Source organism: Ursus arctos, unplaced genomic scaffold, assembly GCF_023065955.2.
Source record: "Ursus arctos isolate Adak ecotype North America unplaced genomic scaffold, UrsArc2.0 scaffold_7, whole genome shotgun sequence".
NCBI classification, from domain to species: domain Eukaryota; kingdom Metazoa; phylum Chordata; class Mammalia; order Carnivora; family Ursidae; genus Ursus; species Ursus arctos.
In genome coordinates, this window is record NW_026623089.1 from 9,209,860 (window position 1) to 9,232,839 (window position 22,980).

Genomic DNA, 22,980 nt, shown 5'->3' on the forward strand with positions numbered 1-22,980 from the left:
GGTTGGGCTGGACCCTGGGCACTAACTTGCTGTGTGAGCTCGGGGCAGCCCTCTCTGGCTCTGGGCTTAGCTTCTCATCTGTACAAGAGCTCACCCGAAACAAGCTCCTCTGTCCCTGCTCATGCCATCAGCCCCAGACTCCCAGGTTGGTACAGTCAGGACTGGGGGAGGGGTGGGGCAATGACAAACCACACGGGCCTAGAGCTTGTCCCATCCACACATTTAAACAAAGTTTGAGCGTCAAGTTTGTGCTGGCGGTTGGGGATAAAATGGGAGCTCAGGGGGGCATGAGTACCACCTGTGGGCTGTATAGCCTCATCGCACCTGGAATGTTATTTACTTAGCAACTGCTTTAAATTTATTTTGTTGGGGGGCGCCTGGGTGGCTCAATCGTTAAGCGTCTGCCTTTGGCTCAGGGCGTCATCCCGGTATTCTGGGATCGAGCCCCACATCAGGCTCCTCCGCTGGGAGCCTGCTTCTTCCTCTCCCACTCCCCCTGCCTGTGTTCCCTCTCTCTCTGGCTATCTCTCTCTCTCAAATAAATAAATAAAATCTTTAAAAAAATTTATTTTGTCGATGAAATAACATTTTGGTATGCTGGTTTATTTCTAATACACATTAAATTAACTATATAACTATTTTTAAAAGTCCTTAGTGAGCTGCCCCTAAAAAATCATCTTTTGTGCATACGCACTTTGCTTTTGGAAGTTTCTCTCCGCCCTTAGGAGGCTCGTAGGGTCCAGGGGGATGGACAAGTCAGGAGTCAAGCTCAGTCGGCTGCAGGAATTCACAGGAGGGGCGACCAACTACAGTAAGTATGCCTTTTTATTCTGCGGCTTTGCCGTCTTGAGGGCTTGCGGACCTGGGAGGGCCGTCTGTCCCACCCCGCGTTAGCCAGTTCCGAGAGCTAGTAAAGCACCTGCCTATTAGTGAGCTTTCATTTGCAAACCAGCCAACCCGAAGCCCATATCCCCATTACTTCTTTTATTGGCTTTCACACTCAGGGCCGCTGTCCCCCAACCTTGATCACCCCAGGGCCAGATAGCAAACAACTACAGGGAGCCCCTACAGCCCAGAGGCTATCGAAATCATGCACCCAAGCTGACCCTAAGTCTATTTACCCCCCTCACCTGTTCCTTCCCTCCAGAACCACAATGAAGGCTCTTAGCCACATCTTCCCCTTGCTCCTCTGTCTCCCGACCAACCCTGTGCTTCCCTATGGGATCCTGCGTGGCACGCGTACCCTCTCCTCTGGGGAACTGTAACAAACTGTCTCCAATCCCGCTTGTCTCCTGATCTGTGGACTTTATCGTACCTGAATAATAATAAAACCCACATTTAAAAACACTGACCGAGGCCTGGGGATGCAAGGAGGGCTCCTTGGAGGGAGTGACATCAACAAAGAGCCTTGAGGGAGTGGGCCTTAGCTGGGAGACCAGATGATGGGGCGGGAGTAGGTGTCCCTGGTAGAGGGGTGGGGACCTACGGAAGAAGTGACCATGCATCTCATTGCACAGTAGGGGGGATGGGGGCAGGGGCTTTGTCTAGCCCCACCTCTTTGATCTGCAAGTTGGGTTTCCCAGTTCCTAATAAACCCCCAAAACGTGAATTCTCTGTATTCTGCCATTGCTGTTCTAGCCTAGGGGACTCAGGAGCCCGGCGAGGTGCCACCAGCCTGGGGAGGTGTCACAGGTCCACTGAGGGAAACACGGAAGACCAGACAGAGCGGAGCCCCTCCCTCGCGCCCACCTGACACTGCACCCCGCGGGGAGCCCCACAACCATTGCCAGCTATCAGTCAAATAGCGGGGTTTTCATCATCCGTAAACACAGTAGCAGAGCCTGCCTCGAGGCAGGGCTGCCCATCGGTCTAAGGACAGCATGGGTGCGAGGACCACTGCAGCCCGGGGGCGCATTCCCTTCCCTGCACCTGCTCTCCCCACCACTTTCTGATGGGCTTCCCTATAAAGGAAGCTGTCAGCCTGAAGAATGCAAAGGAACTCACCGTCACTGAAGAGCTGAGGTCCCATCCCAGCTGCCCCATCTGCCGGCTGAGCGGCTCCGTCAAATCCCCAGGTTTTTAATCTCCCAGAGCCTCTGCTTCCTTCTTGTAAAATAGAAATAAAAATAGCTCCTATTCACCAGATTGTTTCAAGGCTAGCGAGTGCAAACCCCAAGGAAGCCCTGTGGGCCTCAAATGTAAACAGCCTTTTCCTCCTGCCACCCCTTCCCTGCCTGTGCGCACACCTCCACCCTGCCCTCGTCGGAACACCCACCCCGCCTTGTTCCATTTTTTAAGTGGAATGTCCTGGAAAGCAGAGAGGCTTTGCTAGAAAACCTGAGCATCCTACCAGGGCCGACAATTAAGTGAAAAAAGCACTGTCAGGGAGCCTGAGCCCCAACTCGGGCCTGTCACCTCCATCACCTGTCCCACGCACAGCGCTGATCACTCCTCTCTGTGCCTGGAATGGGCGGGGGGCAGAGTGCTCCTGGCACGGCCTGGGGCCCCTCAGATCTCACACCTAAGGGACTGGGCCCCAAACTTGAAATAAAAGAGCCTTCCTCCACCAAGCCCCCCATCCCAGGCACAGTGACCACCCCCTCTCTTTTCTATCTCCCTCCCCACCTACTCTGTCTTTGTGGGTAAACTTAGTATCTCAGTCACATCATCTTTAACTCGAGAGCCCTAAGGAAATGCTGAGCCAGGAAAAAAAAAAAAAAGGAAGAAGAAGAAGAAGATGTTCGAACTTCAGGATTTCAACTGAGTTGGCAAACGAACTTCTAAGAGCTGCCGAGAATTTTAGAGGTGGTCATGCCGGCCGCCAGGGAGTTCTGGATGGGGGATCAGGCGCTCCCTTCTCATGCTCTCCCCACCCACCCAGCAAGGCAAAAGAATTGGAACAGTCCGTAGCAGCCATCACGTGGGTGAACACCTGCAAATGTGTGTGACAGTCTACGAAGTGAACACAGGACCCAAAGCCGCCGATCTCAACCCAAAGGGGTTCCCAAGGCCAGGCACTCTGTGGGTAGGTCTGGTGAGGGAGCCTAGCGCGCAGGTGGGCCCGAGGCCAAGGTGGGGCCAGGGCGTCCCAAGCTAGGCCAGGCTGACAGGCAGACAGGGTAGCCCAGAGACAGATTTATGCCTCAAAGTTATATACGGAGTGTGTGTGTGTGTTGAGCGTGTGGCGGGGGAGGCGGTACATTTTAGTACAACCTTAGCAAAGGCCTATTTGGCAATGGGTTTCCCAAACTTTAAAAATGTGTATAACTTCGAGAAGGAGGAAACCCGCTTGTGATATCCAGGAGCTAGCCTGGCACACCTGTGAGGCCTTGATGGACTCCTGTTAAACACCCACAGTTTCACAGAAAATCGGTGTCAGAATAGCCGCGCTGTGATGGATCAAGAGAAGACAAGACCACCCCAGAATCAGTCTGAACACACAAAGACGTGAACATTATCCAAACCACAGAAAGGACCAAATAGCCTTCCAGCCCGGCTAATATGTACGAGCAACTATTGTTTCTTTACCAATTACAGCTTTGCCTTAGTGTAGAGAAGATGTGCTGAGATAGCCAACCTGAGAACTGTCTCTGCCCTGAGAGCATCCAACATGGAACAAAGCCCTGCTTCCTATGTCTTCCCCAGAAGCAGCTGACTCAAGCCCAAATCCTATACCACCTGCCTCCAAACACGCCCTCACTGTGCTGCCCCACAGCTCCCCCTGGCGGCTATCCCCCCTCACTGCAACGAGCCGCAAAGCCAGCTTGCTCCACGCGGGTGTTCCTGGTGGCCTTTGGCTGGAGTAGTGACAGCATTCACCCAGGTTACCAACTTTAAAAATTCAGCCCAAGGAAAACTCATGTTCGTACATGTATATGCATAAGGAAAGTCAGTGCAAAGTGTGTGCATAATGACAGCAAACCATCGGACACCATGTCTATGTCCATCACGGGGCAGCTGCTTAAGTACGTTTTGCGACCATGAAACACATGCAGTCATTCGAAATGATGACAAAGAGCTGTATTTATTGATAGAAAAGTTTGCATCACATGACAGTTACATTATAGTATCACATGAAAAAAGGTTTACAAAACAGTATGCAGGGGCACTGCAGAACTCCAGATAATCCTGCTTTTATAAATAGATAAATTAAAAAATATTTCATACACTGAGAAAAAAGTATAGAAAAATAAATATAAAAACATTTACAGTTATTATTTCTTGGTTTGGGGATTATGCGTTTTTTTTCTTACCTGCATCTCTAGACTTTTTAGCAGTGGAAAAAAACATTTTTTTAAAAGATTTATTTATTTGAGAGAGTGTACATATGAGTGGGGTTGGGGGGAGAGGGACAGAGGGAGAGGCAGAGAGAGAGAGAATCTCAAGCAGACTCAGTGCTGAGTGTGAAGCCCAATGTTGGGCTCGATCCCACGACCCTGAGATCATGACCTGGGCCAAAATCAAGAGTCAGCTGCTCAACCGACTGCCCCTGGAAATGTTTTACTTAGGTAATAAGAAAAAGAGGAACTTTCAAGAGCTAGGGGCTGGGCTGTTCAGAGACCACAGCTGAGACAGAATCTGGGGTGAGGGTAGAGGAGGGGTTTGGTCTGGACAACTGAGCACTGGGGTGAGGGGACACGGCTGTGCCCCAAGGAGGGGAGACAGGACCCAGCAGGGGTGGCTGGGCAGTGGGAAGAGGCTGACCTCTGGCCTGTCTCAGGGTCCCTGTCAGGTGGAGTTGACCGTGAGACTAGAGGCTGGAACTCTCTTCCAGAGAGGCGGGCTGTGTCTTTCTCTCCTTGTGCTGCCTGGAATCCCTGCTCTGTCAGGCTTCGGGGGGTCCTACATGAGGGGCACAGCCTGCAGCCACAGTGCCTGGGCCCGAGGAGGAGCTGAGGGCCACCAGGGGCTCGGGGCTGCTTTCCAAGCTCACGCTGCACACCATACCCCACAGGCACACTCGGGCCCCCACAAAAATGCCTCTGTAGCTCAACACTGCTAGGTGTGAGCGTGCCCTTACTCAGAAACAGAGTCTTTGTAGATGGAATTGGGAATATGGAGAGGAGATCGTCCTGGATTTGGGGTGGGCCTGAAATCCTAAAAGTGGTGTCCTTACAAGAGCGGGGAGAGGGAGCTGAGCCACAGAGGAGACTGGAGTGACATAGCCACTAGCCATGGGACGCCAGCGACTGCCGGCCACGATCCAGAAGCCGCGAGAGAGGCAAGGAACACTCTGCCTCAGAGCCTTGGCGGGGGGAGCAAACCCCACAGACACTCTGATTTGGGAGTTCTGGCCTCCGGAACTGTGAGAGAAAACATTTCTGTTGTTTTAAGCTGCTGAATATGTGATGTTGTGGCAGTCCTAGGAAACCAAGACACTTTGCCACCTCCGCACTGCCCCCCATATGCCCACCTGTCAGCCTGGGGGCCCCGAGGTCAGGAGCAGTTAAGGATCTAACGGTGGGAATGTCCCGATTTTCTCTCCAAAGTGGCCTCACTACCTGTCCCCCACGGGTAACCGCTCACCCGTGCCTGGTCCTTTAGAGGGAACTGGGCAATGTTTCGGGATTGATGGTCACTAAGGAACACACAGGAAGAGGGACAGCCTGCTACTTCCTCGAGCGAGTAAAGGGAAACAGACTTTCCCGCTGAAACTCAGCGACGCTTTGTAAAAACAAAATCTACGCTAATTCAAAACACCCCCTTAATCATTTAAATAGCAAGTCGCTCCTTCGCATCAGCTTCCATCTGACAAACAGCCACGAGGATGAAGGAAAGGTTCTTTCAATCTGTGGACAAAGAGGGGAGCCAGAGAAGAGCGGAGGGCCAGATCTGATATGATTTTAACAAAGGCCAGAAAAAGGCTCAACCCTTCCCAGAAAATAAATCATAGCCACACGTATTGCCAAGATCCAAAGAAAAAAATTTATTTACAATAGAGAATTTTATTTGAAACATGCATTTTTTTAAAACAAATCAGCAAATGCAGATCAAGTTCACACCCCTTAAGGCAAGAGTCCCTGTGCGAGCTGTACACGTTCATATTAAATCCAAAAGCCGCTCACCCTGGGAACTCAGGTACAAAGGGCAAGGCCAAGGTCAGCGATTTGTCCTTATTAGAGAATCAGACAATCTCCCTGATACAGGAACTCTGAGGTCAACTTGCTATGAATTTATACTAAGAAAATGCAAACCAATAGCAAGAAATTCTGATAGTCTCCTTAGTACTGCATACAATCAAATCACCGTTCTTTAGAAAGGAAATACAGTAGTGCATACGAAAAAGTGAAAACAAAACCTGTCCACGTAACCGGAAGGACAGCAGTGAGCCGACGTCATATTGCACGCAACGGTCAAGTCCAAACATTTGGTTCAAAGTTAGCTTTTCCCCATTTTGGCAATCAGTTCATCACAAATCTTGGTGAGTTCTTCTATCTCTTTATTCTGAAAGTGAAGACAAAAGAAAAAGTTGCTAAAATCTCCTGGCTGTTGGAAATCAAGCCAATCAGAATGCTCTTTAGGCTTTTCAGGGGCGCGGGGCCCCCCAGGTTTCTGGGTCCCCCTGAAATTATCTAAAGCAGGGAGGGAAACGACGTGGAGACCAGTCATCTAAGCACACATCCAGCTCTAGCTGTGACCTTGAGCAAGTTACACACCTTTCTGAGCCCTGGCGTCCTGGTCTCCACAGTGTGGATGACAGCATCTATCTGCCTGAGAATGGAATGAGGTCAGAACGTAAAGCTCCCCAGCACAGTGACCAGCGCGGAGTAGAGACCTGACTAGTATGGGTTCGTTTCCTTTTATTTGCCTCGGAAGGATGTGGACACAAACGGATGGTCCGGGGTGAGCTCTTGGGTGGTTTATTTGAGAAATGCCACCAGGAGGGAGGGGTAAGCAATTCTACTTGAATAGGGTCGCTAGCATTATTTAGAGGTGCTGTGGATAAAGGAGTCGAGTTGAGAGGCAGGTGTAGACGCCGGATGGTTTCAGGTGCTCCTCCCGCCACGCCCTGCCCATGCCCGGAAGCAAGGGAAGCCAGCCACCTGCTCATCTTGAACCAACGATCAGACAGCACTGCCCGTGCTCTAAGTATGCGGATCCAAAAGGATGAGTCCCTTCGAAGGTGGGTGAGGCTTTGCTCTGACGCTTCTGGTCTCCTTCAACAGCCAATGCGGAGAAACCCTCTCCAAGGGGGTTAGATCTTTCTGGTATCCCAAGAACATACTGCAGCCAGTCTTTCGAGGTCTCCGTGGAAGGTGCGTCTTAACCACAAGCCTCTCCCCTGAGACGGTACTGGGGCCCCTCCTTGGAAGCCGTGGAAACCTCCTGAGACACGGTCCTTCCCAGAGCCAAGTGTCCTGTGTTTCCAGGCTGAGCTCCAGCTGCCACGCGTGACTGTGTCCGTATCGGGGAGAGTCAGGAAGAATCGGGAAGTCCTCCATGGAAGAGAAACGCAGTCCTCACTGCAGTCCAGCCCCCAGCCCCCGCCGGGAGAGGACCCCACCTGGAACAGCACCTCGCCTTACCCCGGTCTAGAGTTTCCAGCTCCGAGAGGCTCGATTCTGGGAGGCGCTGAAACGTCTGTTGGAAGATGATGTTCTGCGGGAACGCAGCTCTAACCGCGAATCCTAGAAGGATTCTTGTCACAACAGCTGAGGCTGGGGCCGTGATGGTGACTTTTCATCTTCCCGTGGGCTGGTCACCACACTAACCACGCCCCGGCACTGGCCCCGCTAGGTTCTCACAACAGTCCCTTCGTGGAAGCCACTGATGTTTCCACTTTTCAGCGAAAAACCAAGGCTCAGAGAGGTTAAGTTTTGCGCTTAATTTAAGGTCACACAGCCGGTCAGACGCAGCTAGCCCGGAGCACGAATTCAGGCTGGCCTGGCCCCTAGATGGCTTTGCTGTTTTATTCAACATACTGTCCAGCGACTGATGGCTGGGAGGTACTAGCAGACCCACTAGCTGTGGGTTCCTGGAGGTTCTCCAAGTTCCATCTTGGCACTGCCAGCCCAGCGCCTAGCACACGGCCATGGTGCGGCTCAGCTCGCTGGGCTTCCAACGCCCCAACTGGGCAAAATGCCTCCACTTAAGAACTGCCTTGGTCGGGCCGGGGGGAGTCATGCTTCTGAATCTCTTTAAAACAGAGACCGACCCCTCTGTATCACTGAGCCCTTTAGGGGAGAACGCTGTGTGATGAACCCATTCCTCCTGGCTTTTAGTTTAAGACAGAATTACATTTGCGGATCTGTTTGCATCTTTCCTGTTCTCCAAAACCATGCAAGCACCTTGCCTTCTGTCTTTCAGTTTGCCAGAATACTTAGCACCACCTTCATCTGGCAACTGCGGAGAGTCTGAACAGACCAGGCTGCCTAGAAAACAGCTATCCTGACTCTGGTTTTACCTCTATTATCTTAGCTAACGCCGTGATGCAGTTCCAACACCATCAAATCCCGATGGAAACAGGAGGCAACTGACATGTCGCTCCATTTCTCACCTGGAAACTTCTGAGGCACAGCTGCCTTACTGCCCAAAATGATGGGGGAAAGTGGTCCCGACTCTGAATGAATACTCCACTTCTCAGGAGTCCCCAAATATGCCACACGTGGATTATCAACATTCCAAGAATAAAGATAAACACCCACTCCAGATAGACAATGCCGTGCCACCCTGTAACTACTGGCGGAATGAGCAAACGCTTGTGTCTGGCGGCCCCGGCTCCGGGCTCCCTGCTAGGAACAAGGAGCCTGGAAGATGGAGGCGGTTGAAGAGATCTGGCGTATTGGGCCCAGTCCCGCCTCTTCCCTTCCTTCCCTTTCAAGTGACTCTTCCAAATCGTCAGGTTTCAACCTCCAACATTATACAACCTGAGGGCAAGTGTGAGGCTTGCTCGGGGTCATAATGGATGGTGGGGGGTGGGGGGGGAGGACCTGAGGCTCCTGAGTCCCAGGGCTCTGTCCCTGACACCATCTAGGTGAAGCGAGCGGTAGTATGTACCCACTGCTTAACCCAGGCCCACCTCGGGACCACAGCCAGCCCCACTGGACCTGGCTGGGTACCGGCCCAGGAAAGAGGCCCATCAGAGGCCATTGGGTGTTTCTGGGTTAGCAGAGGCCATTTGGGAGACACGCTGGACTTCAGATGTCATTTGCCCACAAAGGACGCCCCCCTACTGTGACTGCCCTTTAAGGCCCAAATGCATGAGAAGTGATGCTACCCCAGGCCACTGGGCTCTCTGATAACCATCCAAGGGACTCCTAAGGCTCAGCAAATCAACCAGAATGGGGATGCTTGTCTGGTAACTCCCTTTCTAGAAACACACTTAGGGAAAGGGGCTGCCTGGCCTGCACTTACACAGATTCAGACTCATGAAGCACTCCTGGGTGGAAGGGCTTTCTCGTCTGGACACCCAGGAAGAGGGTGTGTATGGTGGACTGGGTGCTAGACCGGAAATCGGGACAGGCTAAGGGACGTCAGGAGGGCTCCCCCATCCATGGACACAGGAGGACGTCTGGGGGCCCTTTTGACCCCAACATGGCCTGGTAACCCCATTCCCTCACCAGTAAGCACACTGGATCCGGGGGGTAAAGTACTCTGCCCGCACACTGTAGATACTTAGTAAATGTGTGACAGGTGACTGTTGACGAGGAATGAAAACCAGCAATAAGCATCGAGCAGACAGTAATTCAAGGACAGGCAGGAAAGAGGACAGGCTCGGGGCTGGCATTACATTGGCTCTTCCCGAGGGAGAGAAGCATGTGCTCACGAGGCCTAAACCCGTCCCTGGAGCTGCAGAGGGCACAGGGAAGCCCGGCCTCGGCTTATCTGAGGGTCCGGCCAGCCCCACCCGCCTGGAGGCCCCAGCCTCGGCTGTTACCTTCTGCTCCAGCGTCCTCTCCAAAGCGTCCACGCGAAGCTGCTCCTTCCGCAGACTGGCCTGGTAGGCAGCCTGCTCCTGCTGGGCCTTGCCTCGGACCTGCGCGATCTCGGCGTTGGCCCTGCGGAAACAGGGTCGGGGGGATGCGCGGAAATGATCACCCTTCCCCGTGGACCCCTCCCACCTTCCTCCTCCCAGCTCTGGGCAGCAGGAACCGGCTGGCTCCTGCTCCTACCACCAGGGGCCTAGTTCAGGACCCCATGAGCAGCCCCTGCCCCCAACCCCCATTCCCGTGATGCCGAGGTGCTTTGAGTGGGTGCCCTGGAAATTTTACAACATGCGTCCTTCACTTATCAAAACTCTGAGAGTACCCCATTATCACAAGTCACACTGAAAAAACACAAATGGCTTATCTGCCCTTCCCAAGCCAAGGTAAGTGGTGCCGTGGGAGAGGCCCGTGAGCAGGCCCGAGGCCCGTTACCTGTCCAGCTTCTCCTCCGCGTGCACCTTCAGGGCCTGGTACCTCTGCTCCTCTTTCTTGACCCGCGACAGGTACTCCTGTGCACACTTCTTCAACACCTCTTCATTCTGGCGCGACAGAGGACAGAGGTCGTGCCCACAGAAGACATGCCCCGGGGTGCTAGGAACCCCAAGAACTCCCTGATGCCGGTGGAACCCTGGACCGCCAAGTCCAGGTCCCTGTAATCTCTCCCAGCCTGCTCCAGCTTCTCCCCCTGTCCCCGCCCAGCGTCCCGCTCTGCCCCGACACGAACACACCTTCCGGAAACCCTCAAGGACCTCCTTCATCTTCTCATATCTCCTGAAGAGATCGGCCAGAGATTTCTCCACGGAGTTCAGGTCAGCCAGGGCTTGCTCCTTCTCTAGGACCAGCTGCTGCACGGTCTGGTGGGAGACGGACTTCTCCCTCTGCTCGTCCTCTGGCAAGAGACACAAGGGTCCAGACGATGGGGCCGAGGGACCCCACGCCGGTCTCGGGGGCAGCCGGGGCCTCAGATGCAACTCAGCCCGAGCAGCAGGGCATCCCAGACTCAATCAGACACACCCCCTGAGCCCACCCAGACTCTGTTTCTAAAGGAACACCACCCACGGCCCCGGCATCCCAGCCTGGGGCTCTGCAGTGTGAAATGGGACGGAAACTAGCCCCTGTTCTTGAACCTGATTGATGCAGACCCTTAAAAATCGACATTCGAGGCCCCAGTGATTCTGTTTGGTTGATGATGGCAAACAGATCCACAAGGTGGAGGAAAAAATCACGACTGAATTTCGTGTTGAGCAAGATTTTAAGGTACAATAGGTCTGGGCTTGGAGGAACACGCCTCCTACGTGTGATCGAAATAGAGACGGTTATTGGGAAAGAAAAAAGATTTCTTCGTCCTTAACACGGCCCATGAACCAAAGCCTACATCGCCGTCAGCCCTGAAACTCTGCTTTGCACAGAAACGGACATTTCCTTTGATATAGCAAATGCCTTAACTGAGAAAAATGAAGCTCTTTCTGGCAAAGTGAGTGTCTCAGTTCTGTACAAAAGAATTCATTCTGGCCCAGTTCAGAGTGGCTGATCCTAGTAAAAGGGACTGCTCTGTCCTCGACCCCACCTCTCAGGGCTACCACCTGCTAACACTCTCCCCCGAACAGCTTGCAAACCAGCTTGTATTTATGGGAAAGGCTTTCTCTGACCACGCTGCATAAAAGCCCCTCACCCACATGGCACTATCTTTTGTGTGCTGACCCATCCGTCGCCGGTCTGGGTGGGCGAGGAACCTTTTGTTCCCATCTGTTTGGACCTCTGGTGACCGCAGAGAGGGGGGAGGAGAAGCCCCCACTCCGAGTTCTTGGGGGAAGAAGCTCTGCAGAGCTGTCACCTGGGCGGGGGTCCTGCTGCCCAGGACTGGTCGCCATAGGGTGGATCGCTCTGGAAATGATGACAGAAGAACAACAGGAACCAGCGGGCTGCCAGGTCTTCCACAGGTCAGGCACCCTGCTCACTGTTCTATTCATTTAATGCTCCTAAGCCAGCACCCAGCCACCAAACTAAACTTCTTTTAAGTCCAAACTGGGTTACCCTGCTCCAGCTCAAGAGCCCCCGGGGTCCTCCCTGTGCACTGGGAATGAAATCCAAACTCCAGGGGCACCTGGATGGCTCAGGCTTAAGGTTAAGCGTCTGTCTTTGGCTCAGGTCATGATCTCAGGGTCCTGGGATCGAGCCCCACACTGGGCTCCCTGCTCAGCACGGACTCTGCTTCTCCCTCTCACTCTCCCTCCGTGCTCTCTCTCTCTCTTTCTCAAATAAATAAAATCTTAAAAAAAAATAAGATCCAAACTCCATCCCCACCTGCTCCAGCTACACCGGCCGGCACACCACAGGCGGTCCTATCCCAGGGCTCAGTGGCCCCAGAGCATCCACGGCTCCCCATTCACTCACTCAGGTCCCTGACACCAGGCCACCTCCCCCAGCACACCTTCCTGGGCACCTGCAGAGAACGCCTCCTCCCTACTTTCCAGTCCATTCTCTCCCCAGCAATGGCCAGACAGGCATGTGCACGTGTGTCTGCCGGCTGTCTGTTTGTCCAGAATGCACGCTGCAGAATGCCGTTTTGTCCACTTTTCTATCCCAGGGCCTAGGACGGTGCCTGAGACACAGGGTGCCTCAACACATCCATGCTGTGAATGAACGAGTAGAGGCTGGCCACAGAGCCCGACCCCAACCCAAAGCCGTGCTCGTGACCATGTGTCTCCACCGGCTTCTTAGTAGCAGACCTGGGAGCTCCCTTAAAAGCAGGGGGCGGCTGGGAATCAAGGAGGCACTTGTGATGAGCACCGGGCGTTGTATGCAAGTGTTGAATCACTATCTTGCACACCTGAAACTAACATCACACTGTGTGTTAAGTGACTGGAATTTAAATAAAAACTTAAAAAAAAAAGAAAGCAGAGGGATGCTGGTTTGGGGTCTTTCCCTTTGGTTCCTGGTAGACAGGCATCTTCCCGTGTCCTGAAGTTAGGTCTGTTCTTGCTGTGTGCTGTGCAGGGAAGCACCCAGAATGGGGGCGGGGGGCACATCCTGGGGTTTAGCTCCAGCTGTGAGATAAACTTACTCAAAAGACTCTCAGGGGCCCGGGGCCTCATCTCCAAAATGAAGGGGTTGTCACACGTGAGTGTGCACCCAAATGAGGGGGGCTTGTCTGAGCACAAGCTGCGGTGACCCCACCCAGTGGGTTCTATCTGGCAGATCTGCAGTGGGGCCAAGAAGCTGCATCTGTGACAAGTTCCCTGATGATACTGAGGTGGCAGGTCCAGGGGCCACGCGTGGAGAGCCACGGGCCCGGAAGACACCTGATGTCCCTCCAACCCTGCCTCTCCAGTTCCATCCTGGCTCTGCCACGTCCCAGCCCGGCCACCCTGGGCGGGCTTTTTAACCTCCGTGAGTCTCAGCCTCCGGAGCTGAAAGAGGGGCTCCTGGTATTTATCTCATGGCGTCTGGGGAAAGATTACATGAAAATGTATATAAAGCCTTGGGCACACAGTAAGGGCCCAGGATCAGTGACCCATTATGGACAGCGTCACCGGCTCCCCCATGCATCTCAGTAACTTATAAAGGGGGAGCTTTGTAACATACAGCGGCACACCTAGACTCCCAAAAGAAAAGACGCTTCAAAGGTTCACCAGTAACCGAACGCTGATTTTTACTCTTTGAGTTTTAGCTACTTCCTTAGTCCTCAGCACACAGCACAATGCATATTCCGGGCTGATCGGAGGCCACGTATACACTTCGCTTGGCTTGTAAAGAGCCATTTATCAAACGGAGTCCGTCTGATTTCCTGGATCTGAGACTTAGCCTGCCTCAGGCTTCCTGTCCTCCCCATAAACGCTTGTAAAAATAGAATTTCCCGGTCCCCAGGAGACCGAGGAGGTGAGAACGCATCGCCAATCTTTTTGTAAATTACAAATGCAGTCAAGTTCTTCAAATCAGGAAATCAGCCCCAAACTCAAAACGCTCTAGCCTCAACCACAGAACAATGCCCCTGGAGAGGTTTCTGGCTTTTTAAGGCAAAACATTATTAAACCATGTTGGTGGGAGGGAGGTGTGGGGGGAGGAGAAATGCAGCAAATACACAATAGCAAAAGTAACAAAAACAGAAACAAACCAACCAACACCGGGTGCGATGGGCAGGTGTTAAATTAGGTGAAAAGCATTTACTTACCAGGCTTGCCTGTTTGTTTTGCAAGCAAAGGGCAAGAAGCAACAGAAAATGGAAGCAAAACAGATAATCAGAGCAGTTGTTAGAAAAGCAGAAAAAAAAAAAATCAATTGCAACAACCTGGAATGCAAAAGGCACAGAGGTCTCTTTTCGTTTGGAATCCTAAATTGTCAATATTTGAACTCGGTTTTAGTAACATGGCACGAGAACGGACGATGATGGCAGGACAGATGTCAGGCTGGCATGGAACATTTGTGAGGGTTACATGGAAGCCAGAGAGCCGGGTGGGAGCCAGGAGGAGGTCATGTCGGTGGGGTGGAACCTGGTTTTCACTTCAAAACACTACTGATGTTCATTCTGTCCCGAACTGCCAAGCTTTTGGGGCCTGAGTTTTCCCTCCCACCGGGATGCTGGTGAGATGGGTGAAAACCAGAAGACAAGGTAGGGGACCCAGATGAGTCATGTGGGTATGCTTCCACATACGGGGACTTACGCCCTGCCCAGAAAGGAGGCAGGTGGCGCCCACAGCGACAGTGAGTCCCAGCTGTGCCCCAGCCCCAAGCCGTCTTTTTACAAGGTGACAAGGACCTCGAAACCCGCAGCAGCCCTCACCCATCCCCCGCAGTAGTGACTGACGGGATGACAGCCACAGATGTGCCACCTGCTGGACAAGGTCTGAGAAGTGGTTGATGCAGAGGACACTGAAGATGCATGAGGATGGGGAACTGGGGGCGGATATGCGCTCTCACCGCCCCCGCCCCCACGGAGTGACAGTGCCACTGGACGCTCGGGACACTGGAGGGGGCTCGTGGAGCCGTCAGGAGTGTTCAAACACCCCCGAACAGGAAAAGGCTTGGAGGGGTGAGATCACAGCTCTTGAAGAGATGGATCCTTGGGCCAAACATACCAGGTCTCCCCGGGAGAGGGGGCTGGGGTGCTGGGGGTGGGTGTGCGTAGACATAACCCCTGGAGTCAGGGTTCCACACACTCAGCTTGCCTAGAATTGAAATGTTCTTTTAACTACTCTCACCTGCAAATATGCTGTAAGGAAATCAGTGGAATCGCCTTTTCTGTCCGAAAAGGACAGACCACTTGAGGCAGGCAGATAGAGCCTCTTCTTCAGTTTTCAGGGGGAATGGCTGGGTATATTCAGGCTGTCAGCTGAGGGGTACCAGATGGCTCCGGGCAGCCTTCCCTCAGGGGCAAAGCTCGTGCCCTCTTACCCCCATCTCAATATTGGCTCAAATGTCATCACCGAGAGCAAAAATAACAGCGTAGAACTCTGAGACGCAGAAGGAAATTTCCAGATGAGCCACCGTACGTCTGAGGGGTATTTTCACAACCCAAGACTCCAGGAGGCCAAAAGGCTGTGCTCAGCATGCCAAACGCTGTATATTGGAAGACATAAATCCTTCTTCCTGACTACTTTTACAGGCAGTTTCAGTGCCAAGAGTTTTGTTTTTTATCTCCTCCATATGTATTCATAAATTCTTATACCAATTTAATAAAGAGGTTTCATTTGATAGAAAGCATATACCATGAGCTGATCCTTAGAAACACCCCCAAATGGGCTTTCCCCGAGATCTGAGAGAAATGGCCCTTATTATAATACATCAAAATGAAAGCGCCTTTGAAGAGAAAGCACTCAGTTGTCGGCCTCTTCACCATTCCCAAGCCTGCTCTCATATTTATCTTGGGACCAGCCAGAGGTGTGGTGTGACTCGTATCCAAATGTTTGAGAGAGAGGAGTCATCTGTTAACCCAGCGTCCAGCTTTGACACAGAAACTGGTTTGCGGTGAGCCGGGATTTTTTACTCCATATGTCCTTAGGAGTAAAGGTTTTCTTAAAACTGGTATCACGGACTTAAGCAGCAAATTAAATAAATAGATAAAGAAAGATCTCCTCCCTCCCATCCCCCCGCCCCCTGCCAAGTCATGACATCATTTTTGAACAGTGATCATCAGTGTAAAAACAGCCTTAGAACTTCTGCAAGATCTTTTCTCATCATTCTTTTTAAAAAAGAGTCAGGTAGGTGTAACTTTTGACTTGAGGCCGTCTTTTACTGCAGGCCAAGGCAGCATCGGTACTGGCTGCCAGGGACTCTGGGCTACGATGGATTCTGAGTCAGTGCCCATCTCCATGAGATCAGGTAAATCGAGGGAGGGAGGAGAGAGGAGGGGCGGGCAGCAGGGCTGCCACGTGTTCCACTATCCTTGCCCAAGAACCCCGCGTGAGGCGGAGGATTTTGTCACCTGAGTCCAAATTAGAGTTTAGGGATTTGATTCTTAATCTCTCCCACGAGCAAAAACTCCCCCAAACATCCTAGGAACCGACCCAAACCTCTTTCCCCATGAGGTGGGCAGTCCTGGCTCAAGGGTGGCCTTGGAGGTGAGCACAGATAATGCTAAGGGACATGCTCGCGTGTGTTTCCAGGAGGCCCCCAGGCTCACATTCGGGGATGCTCTGGTCTCTCCCTGGAGGACTTTGTGGTCTAAGAGGGCCCTAAGACGAACACATGCTGAGAGTCCACCTTCAAAGCCCTCCCCGTGGGTTAGAAGCCTCAGGCAGGCCTGAGCCCAACCCTCATGACACCCACCTATCATCTGAGCGATGGTCTTCTCATACTCCGCCACTATTTTCCTGTAAGAGAAGCAAAAACATGTTGGGACCGTGACAAGAGGACGGTTTCTAATTGATACTAGGGCCCACGGGCTGGACATCAGCAGCCTGACCAAGACACTAGAGGCAAGTCTTGTTTATTTGGCATAGTTGGCTCACCCCTCTAGGTTCACCTCCAACCTCAACCCTCTTCTTGCACACCCAAGTAGGTTCATTTTCCTAGTGCACAACTCTGAACACACGGGTTTCTCACCTCCATGACCTTCCCTGCTCTATTTCTACCTCTCATGTCTTAGCTGCTTCTCAATGTCCAATTCAAATGCTATCTCCTTCAGGAAGCCTTCCCTGATTTCTCCTCTGAACTTCATCACATTTTACCTGAATTTTCTAAAACATCTCACACATCTGGCAGAAGCTCCTCAAGGCCCAGGGGCTACTACTTAGTCGTTGTGTAGGGGGCAGGGAGATGGGGAACAGTAGCCTTCTCGGATAGCTTCAATAAACCGTAGCTACACAAAAGCACTCAGATCCCTTGCTTGTAAGACTGCTTCACTGCTGCCCCGGGTGGAAAGACCCAGGACCTTCCAAAGTCAACCTTCTGGAGGGAAACTCTCAAAAAAGACATAAAAGAACCAAGAACTGCTACCACCAACAGAGTCAGGACCCTGATTACAGCTGGTCCCAGACACTGGGGACTCTACTTACTCCCTGGTATGTTGAGGATGACCCGAGACCCTGACTTTCAGGGCCGTGGGGGAGTTAAATGAGGTTAAATGGGCCAGTGGAAGCAGAAGGCACTCTGCAAAGTCTAAAGGCCTCATAGCTGCTGGGTGTCTGTCACTGGCTTCTTGACCTTGGCCCCAAGGACAGTGCCTCACCCAAGGGCCGACCCACAACAAAAAAAAGATACACCATGAGCCCACTTGGGTTCTTTCTGAATCCTACACCATTAATCAATACCTCCTTGTATCCCTGAATCACAAAACAGTGATGGACTTTTGAGGGGGCATCGTCTAAACCCATCACCGCCAAGGACAGAGGCGGGACCCCGGCAGGTAAGGGCCGTGTCCTTCCAGCGGCGTGGGGAGACCTGTGCTCCAAAGCCGCTTCAGTTGTACCATACTGGCATCACGTCCTCACAGTGACCCGAAGGAGTGGTGCTCTGACGGTCCCCAGAATTGCTGATGGCAATACTGAGGCCCAGGGTCATCCAGGAACCTTTCTCGGATCTGCAAAGTGGCAGAGCTAGGATTCTAATCCAGACGTGGCCTCTGGAGCCTTTTCTTACCCCATATGCCTTACTGCCCCGAGGCGCTAAGATCCACCCTTTTTCGCAGATGAGGCCAGTCAGATAGAGCTAAGGGACAGACCCCAAAGCATCTAGGAAGCCGAGCCCTATTTTCACGTGGCCTGGTCTGGCTCCAGCGGTGACATGTGGGTCTTCAAACACAAGCGCAGCTGGGCCAGTTGGCGACACCTGAATCCTACCATAGTGGTTAGTAAACAGCACCCCTGGAAGCCCCCCCAGGGGAGCCCCCAGAGATGGAACTTCTAGCCTTCCCAGCATGCCCTGCTTTCATGGTCAGGGCAGGGAAAACATTACAGCCACGCTGCTCCCTCCTCCACTCCCCTACCAAAAAAAAAAAAAAAGAGAGAAAGAGATAAAAGAAATTTTCCAAATGTGCCACCGCAGGGCCTCAGTGTGAATGTGAACAGCACACAGGGATTCACCTTCAGACGTGGTCACAAAAAACATCAGGAGGAAGAAGGAACTACCAGGAGAATTTTCAGGAAGATACTATTTGACCTAGGAAACAGGGGCTATGATTACCTAAATCATTTGTTCGCTACTTAAAACGGTAGCCAGGAAGGCAGCCGATTCTGATAATTAACCAGCAGCTGCCACTGCAATTAAATGCCTAGAAATGTACTAATTCTTCAACCAATTTTTAAAAATTCATCTATTCCCTACTTTCAAATTTTGAGACTTAAAAATGAAGCAAGCCTATTTTCAGCATCACGCCAGGTCTTCTGTCTTGTTAAAAGGATCATGCTCTAACTCCTATCTTCCCCTTGCAAGTGGAAAACCCATGTGTCAGTTCAGCCTGGGCTGAAGAAGGGCAGGTGTGTGGGAAAAAATGACCTGTGCCCCCAGGAGCCATTCTCAGACTTGGTGGCGGCAGCAGCTAGAACCCGGGATGGCCAGAGCAAAGGTTTGGGCCAAAGTTTCTGTAAAAATGCCACTAGTGATACCGTTTTTAAGATCACATCCCAAGGGTAAGTTCTAGCCGCAGAGATGTTTCTGAGCTTCTCAGATGACGATGAATCACGAAGGAAAACAAAGGGCCGAAAGCTGCATCCGGTGGGACAACGAGGGAGGGAGGCCCCCAGGCATCGTGGAAAGAGCTTGCGTTTTGGGATCAGAAAAGTAGATTCAAATTCACATTCTTCTAACTAGAAGCTCCGGGACCTCGGGCAAGTCACCTAACCTCTCTGAGCCTTCCACTGTCAGATGGGGCTGATGATCCCTTCTTGAGGGCCGTGGGGAGCAACAGAGACGGTGTCTCAGCCAAAAGCACAGCACATGGCACGTGGGAGGCACCTACTGGGTAGTGGCTCCTATACTCTTGTTATAAGTGCAGCAAATAGAAATAAACCGTTCGAATAAAATTCCGGGGATAACCTGTTTATCCGTGGAGACTGGTGAAGTTCATCACGTTAGAACTGTATAAGGACTATTAAAACTGTTACACAATGAGGTCACATTATATAAAAATCTGTCCAGGATTTGCTAAGTTAGGGGCCCCTGGGTGGTGCAGTCGGTTGAGCGTCCGACTCTTGATTTCAGCTCAGGTTGTGATCTCAGAGTCATGAGATCGAGCCCCCCATGGGGCTCCGAGCTCAGCAAGGAGGCGGCTGGAGATTCTCTCTCCCTCTCCCTCTGCCCCTCCCAATTATGCCCGCTCTCTCTCTAAAATAAATAAATCTTAAAAAAAAAAAAGATTTGCTAAGTTAAAAAAAGACTATAGAATAATGTACATTTCTACTGTGGAATTAAAAAGGCGTCTGCATAGGGACACATTCACACATTTGCAATCAGAAACAGAAAATTCTTGGAAGGATACACCGGAAACGGTGGAGAGCCGCTACCTGAGAGGGGTGGAATTGGGAAGCTGAGTGGGAAGGAGATTTGCTTTTCATTGCAAATGTATTTATTTGTTTGCAATATTTAGCTCTGGTGCATGATATTTTACAATAGTAATATTACTGAAAATACTTCTGTGAAAATATAAACCTTGTCTCACGAAAAACAGGTAAGTCTTGGGAAGACACTGTTCATTGGCCGCACCAGCTGTTACGAGACCACAGGTAGGCACCCACCGCCCCCCCCAGGTACCAGGAAGCATCACAACTGACCTCATTTCCATCACTTCCCGCCTGCTTTCTTCGTATTTGTCCTTCCACTCTGAGACCTCTCTCTCCTTGGTTATGATCTGGCATCAGGGAGAAGAGGAAGGTGAGCCCCAGAGGGGTAAATTCAGATCTGCGCAATTCACAGACCCGAGATAAGGAGACACTGAATAAACGTAGCATTAAAACTTCCTACGCCCAACAGTAATTGTATGGAGAGAATTACCCGGAGCAGGAGACAGAAATAAACCAGATATCAGACTCTCACAATGCCCCACCGGGGAGCAACTAAAGGCAGATGCTTTCTGCTATAAATCAAACAAGGCCACAGAGGCTCGTTAAACAATGGTGTCTAGGAAGATCAAAGACGGTTTGCTACCCGTCTCTGCCCACAGAGGTTGCGGGAGAAAGACTGTGTCCAAAGATGCTGGCTTCGTGGACCGTGGGCATATATATATTTATTTATTTCCATGTGGCAGAACCCGGAGCTTTGCCGGGGCAACCAGAGCCGGCTCCCCGAGCCGCACCCATGTCCCACTACCTCCGCTCTGGCGATCCGGAGGGCGGAGTCCAGGTCGGGCTGCTGGAACAGAAGGCCCGCGGGCTTCTCCACCTCGGCCGTCCCGATGCGGGAGTACAACGCTGTTTTGGAGATGGAGACATCTGCTGGGTGAGTAGTTTCTCTCTGTGGAGTGGTTTTTAATTAAAAAAAAAAAAAAAGTTAATAACACTCCTATGACAAAGAGGATGTGCGTTCATCCTCTAGCGAATGGGTCAGTTGTATGGTTTCGAAACAAAGAACATCAAAAGTATGAGAAAATGCTTGGACTGATGAGTGGGGAAAGGCCGGATACGATCTATGGAAATCAATCATTTGGCACCTGCACCAGCAGACAAAGAAGCAAACGGCAGCAGCCTCCCCAGCTCCCCTCTTTGGGAGTCAAGCCTGTCTGGGGCCTGCTTATCACGGCCATTTATCAGACGCAGAGGCATTTAGGCACAGTGCTTAAGAACCAAGGCCATTTTCCAGCAGGCTCCGCTCCCCAAATAAAAGCCTGATGGTGAACGCTGTTGAATTCTAATCTACATATGCCTAGTTTTAAATAACTGCAGATCTGATCGTTTCTGTAAGACTGTCTGCATTTCAGTTTGGTGGGGCGTGGGGGGGCCTGTGTTTAGCTCCGTTTGCAAGACTGTGCTCACACAAAGCTTAAGGCCTGCCGTGGCTATCAACCAACGTCACCTTCCAAAGCGAGCTTCTGGATGCCTCAAGGGAAGAGTTACTTTTGCAGCTATGTTGCCTTAAGTCTGCTGCGTGAACAGTAGCATGGAAGTCTGGATCAATGACAGCATCCACATTTGCTGATCAGACCCTCAATGAGTGGTGGGATTCCTGGCCCCCACCCACAAGCGACACTGGTTTGACTGTTCAGGACAGCCACTAGCCTCCTGGGAGGGAGGGAGGAGAGGACCGTGGTTACTCCTCCTCCGTTTGCACAAAAAGCTCAGCCATTTCCATCACACTTGAAAGGCCATGTTAGGACATCATCAACCAGCACAGCGGGGGCCGGCGGTCTAATTCTACTGCAAGAGACTCTAAACCGAGCACACTCTCAGTCCTATGCATTAACCTCCTGGTGCTGGTGGGGCTGCCAAGGCAAGCCGCCACCCTGATTCCTAGAGTCCAAATCAGTGTGAACTAATGGTGGGCTGCCAATCTGAGTGTGACTGCAGCTTCCTGGGGAAATGGATGGCAGGTAAGCTGTGAACACAACACCCAGGTCGGGGAGGAGGAGAGATCTGGAGAAAGAACAGTGAGGACTGCTCTTGGAAGTGGAAGCAGACAAGATTAAAGACCCAACGATGAGGGGGAAGGGGCGCCCATGAAGGCACTCTCTCTTCCATCTCAAGCACAGGTGACCTCACCCCACTACAGCATCAGAGAGAATGAACTTGAAGTATCTTAGAAAACTCGGGCAGAAATTTAATGGATAGGACTGGAGATGGCAGAGTTAGGCCCAGTTAGTTGTACACATGCACAGTCAATGTCATGGTTTTGGTTGTCCTAAAAATGGGCTGGGGTTTCACTCACTCTATCTGGCCTTGAGTATGTGGGCTCCCTGTGCAGGGGGACCGGAATGATTACTCCGGTCAGAGAGGGGAGGGAGCACCCAGTCCCCTGTTCTCCCAGACCCTGGAGACACACTGTCCTGTCAAATGGGATGCCAATCTTTCCATCCTCAGGTCCTAAAGAAGCCTCCATTACAGGACATTTGAACATGGCACAGAAGCTGGCACGCTGACCTCTCGGAAGAAAGCATGCCACCGGGCCATGGGTGCAGAGCCTCAACCGTGCATGGGTTAATCTCTGCTGTCTGAAATGTTTTCAAGGCTCTACTTGTCATGTGGGAAACGTCTCAGGAAGTAAATAGAAAATTATACCCAGAGGTCTTGTTTTCGGCTCTGGTCATGATCTCAGGATCATGAGTTCGAGCCCCGCCTCCTTGGTCTCTGGGCTCAGCAGGGGGGAGGATGCTCTCTCCCTCTCTCTCTGCCCCTCCCCCTGCTTGCTCTCTGTCTCTCTCTCTCAAATAAATAAATAAATAAATCTTTTATAAAAATTAAAAGAAAAGAAAAGAAAATTATACCCAGACAATATGACTCTGTTTGTATTTATGGAGGAAATTCATAGACACAAGATTCTGAAGAGGACCGAAAAAACAAAACAAAACAAAACTGTTCCTGTCACTTTTTAAGTAAAATAATGTGTCCTTTAGAAAAAAATTAGAATAAAATTTCAAAATGGAAAGAACACTAGACACCATCTAACGCATCATGGGCCTTTGAAAGATGAA

At 51.6% G+C, this 22,980-nt stretch overlaps 2 protein-coding genes across 29 annotated transcripts in view; both read right to left on the reverse strand.

Annotated features, from left to right (window-relative positions):
• BTBD16 (BTB domain containing 16) overlaps positions 1–2,103 on the reverse strand; it is a 46,336-nt gene extending 44,233 nt beyond the window's left edge. The window contains exon 1 of the mRNA XM_057308268.1: positions 2,005–2,103. The gene's annotated coding sequence lies outside the window, so the exon portion shown is untranslated. The remainder of the gene's footprint in view (positions 1–2,004) is intronic.
• A 3,799-nt stretch (positions 2,104–5,902) lies between these two features.
• Positions 5,903–22,980, reverse strand: part of TACC2 (transforming acidic coiled-coil containing protein 2) — a 200,287-nt gene continuing 183,209 nt past the window's right edge. For 15 of the 28 annotated variants that reach the window (XM_048218779.2, XM_048218778.2, XM_048218769.2 and 12 more), the window contains 7 exons: positions 20,667–20,810; positions 20,132–20,208; positions 16,692–16,735; positions 10,655–10,815; positions 10,359–10,465; positions 9,878–9,998; positions 5,903–6,444 (listed from right to left, as the gene is read on the reverse strand). In XM_048218779.2, the coding sequence (XP_048074736.2) occupies positions 6,379–6,444; positions 9,878–9,998; positions 10,359–10,465; positions 10,655–10,815; positions 16,692–16,735; positions 20,132–20,208; positions 20,667–20,810 (720 nt within the window). In that variant the 3' untranslated portion in view covers positions 5,903–6,378. Of the gene's footprint in view, positions 9,999–10,358; positions 10,466–10,654; positions 10,816–16,691; positions 16,736–20,131; positions 20,209–20,666; positions 20,811–22,980 lie in introns of all 28 variants that reach the window. The other 13 variants (XM_057308275.1, XM_057308271.1, XM_057308274.1 and 10 more) reach the window with 1 other exon arrangement.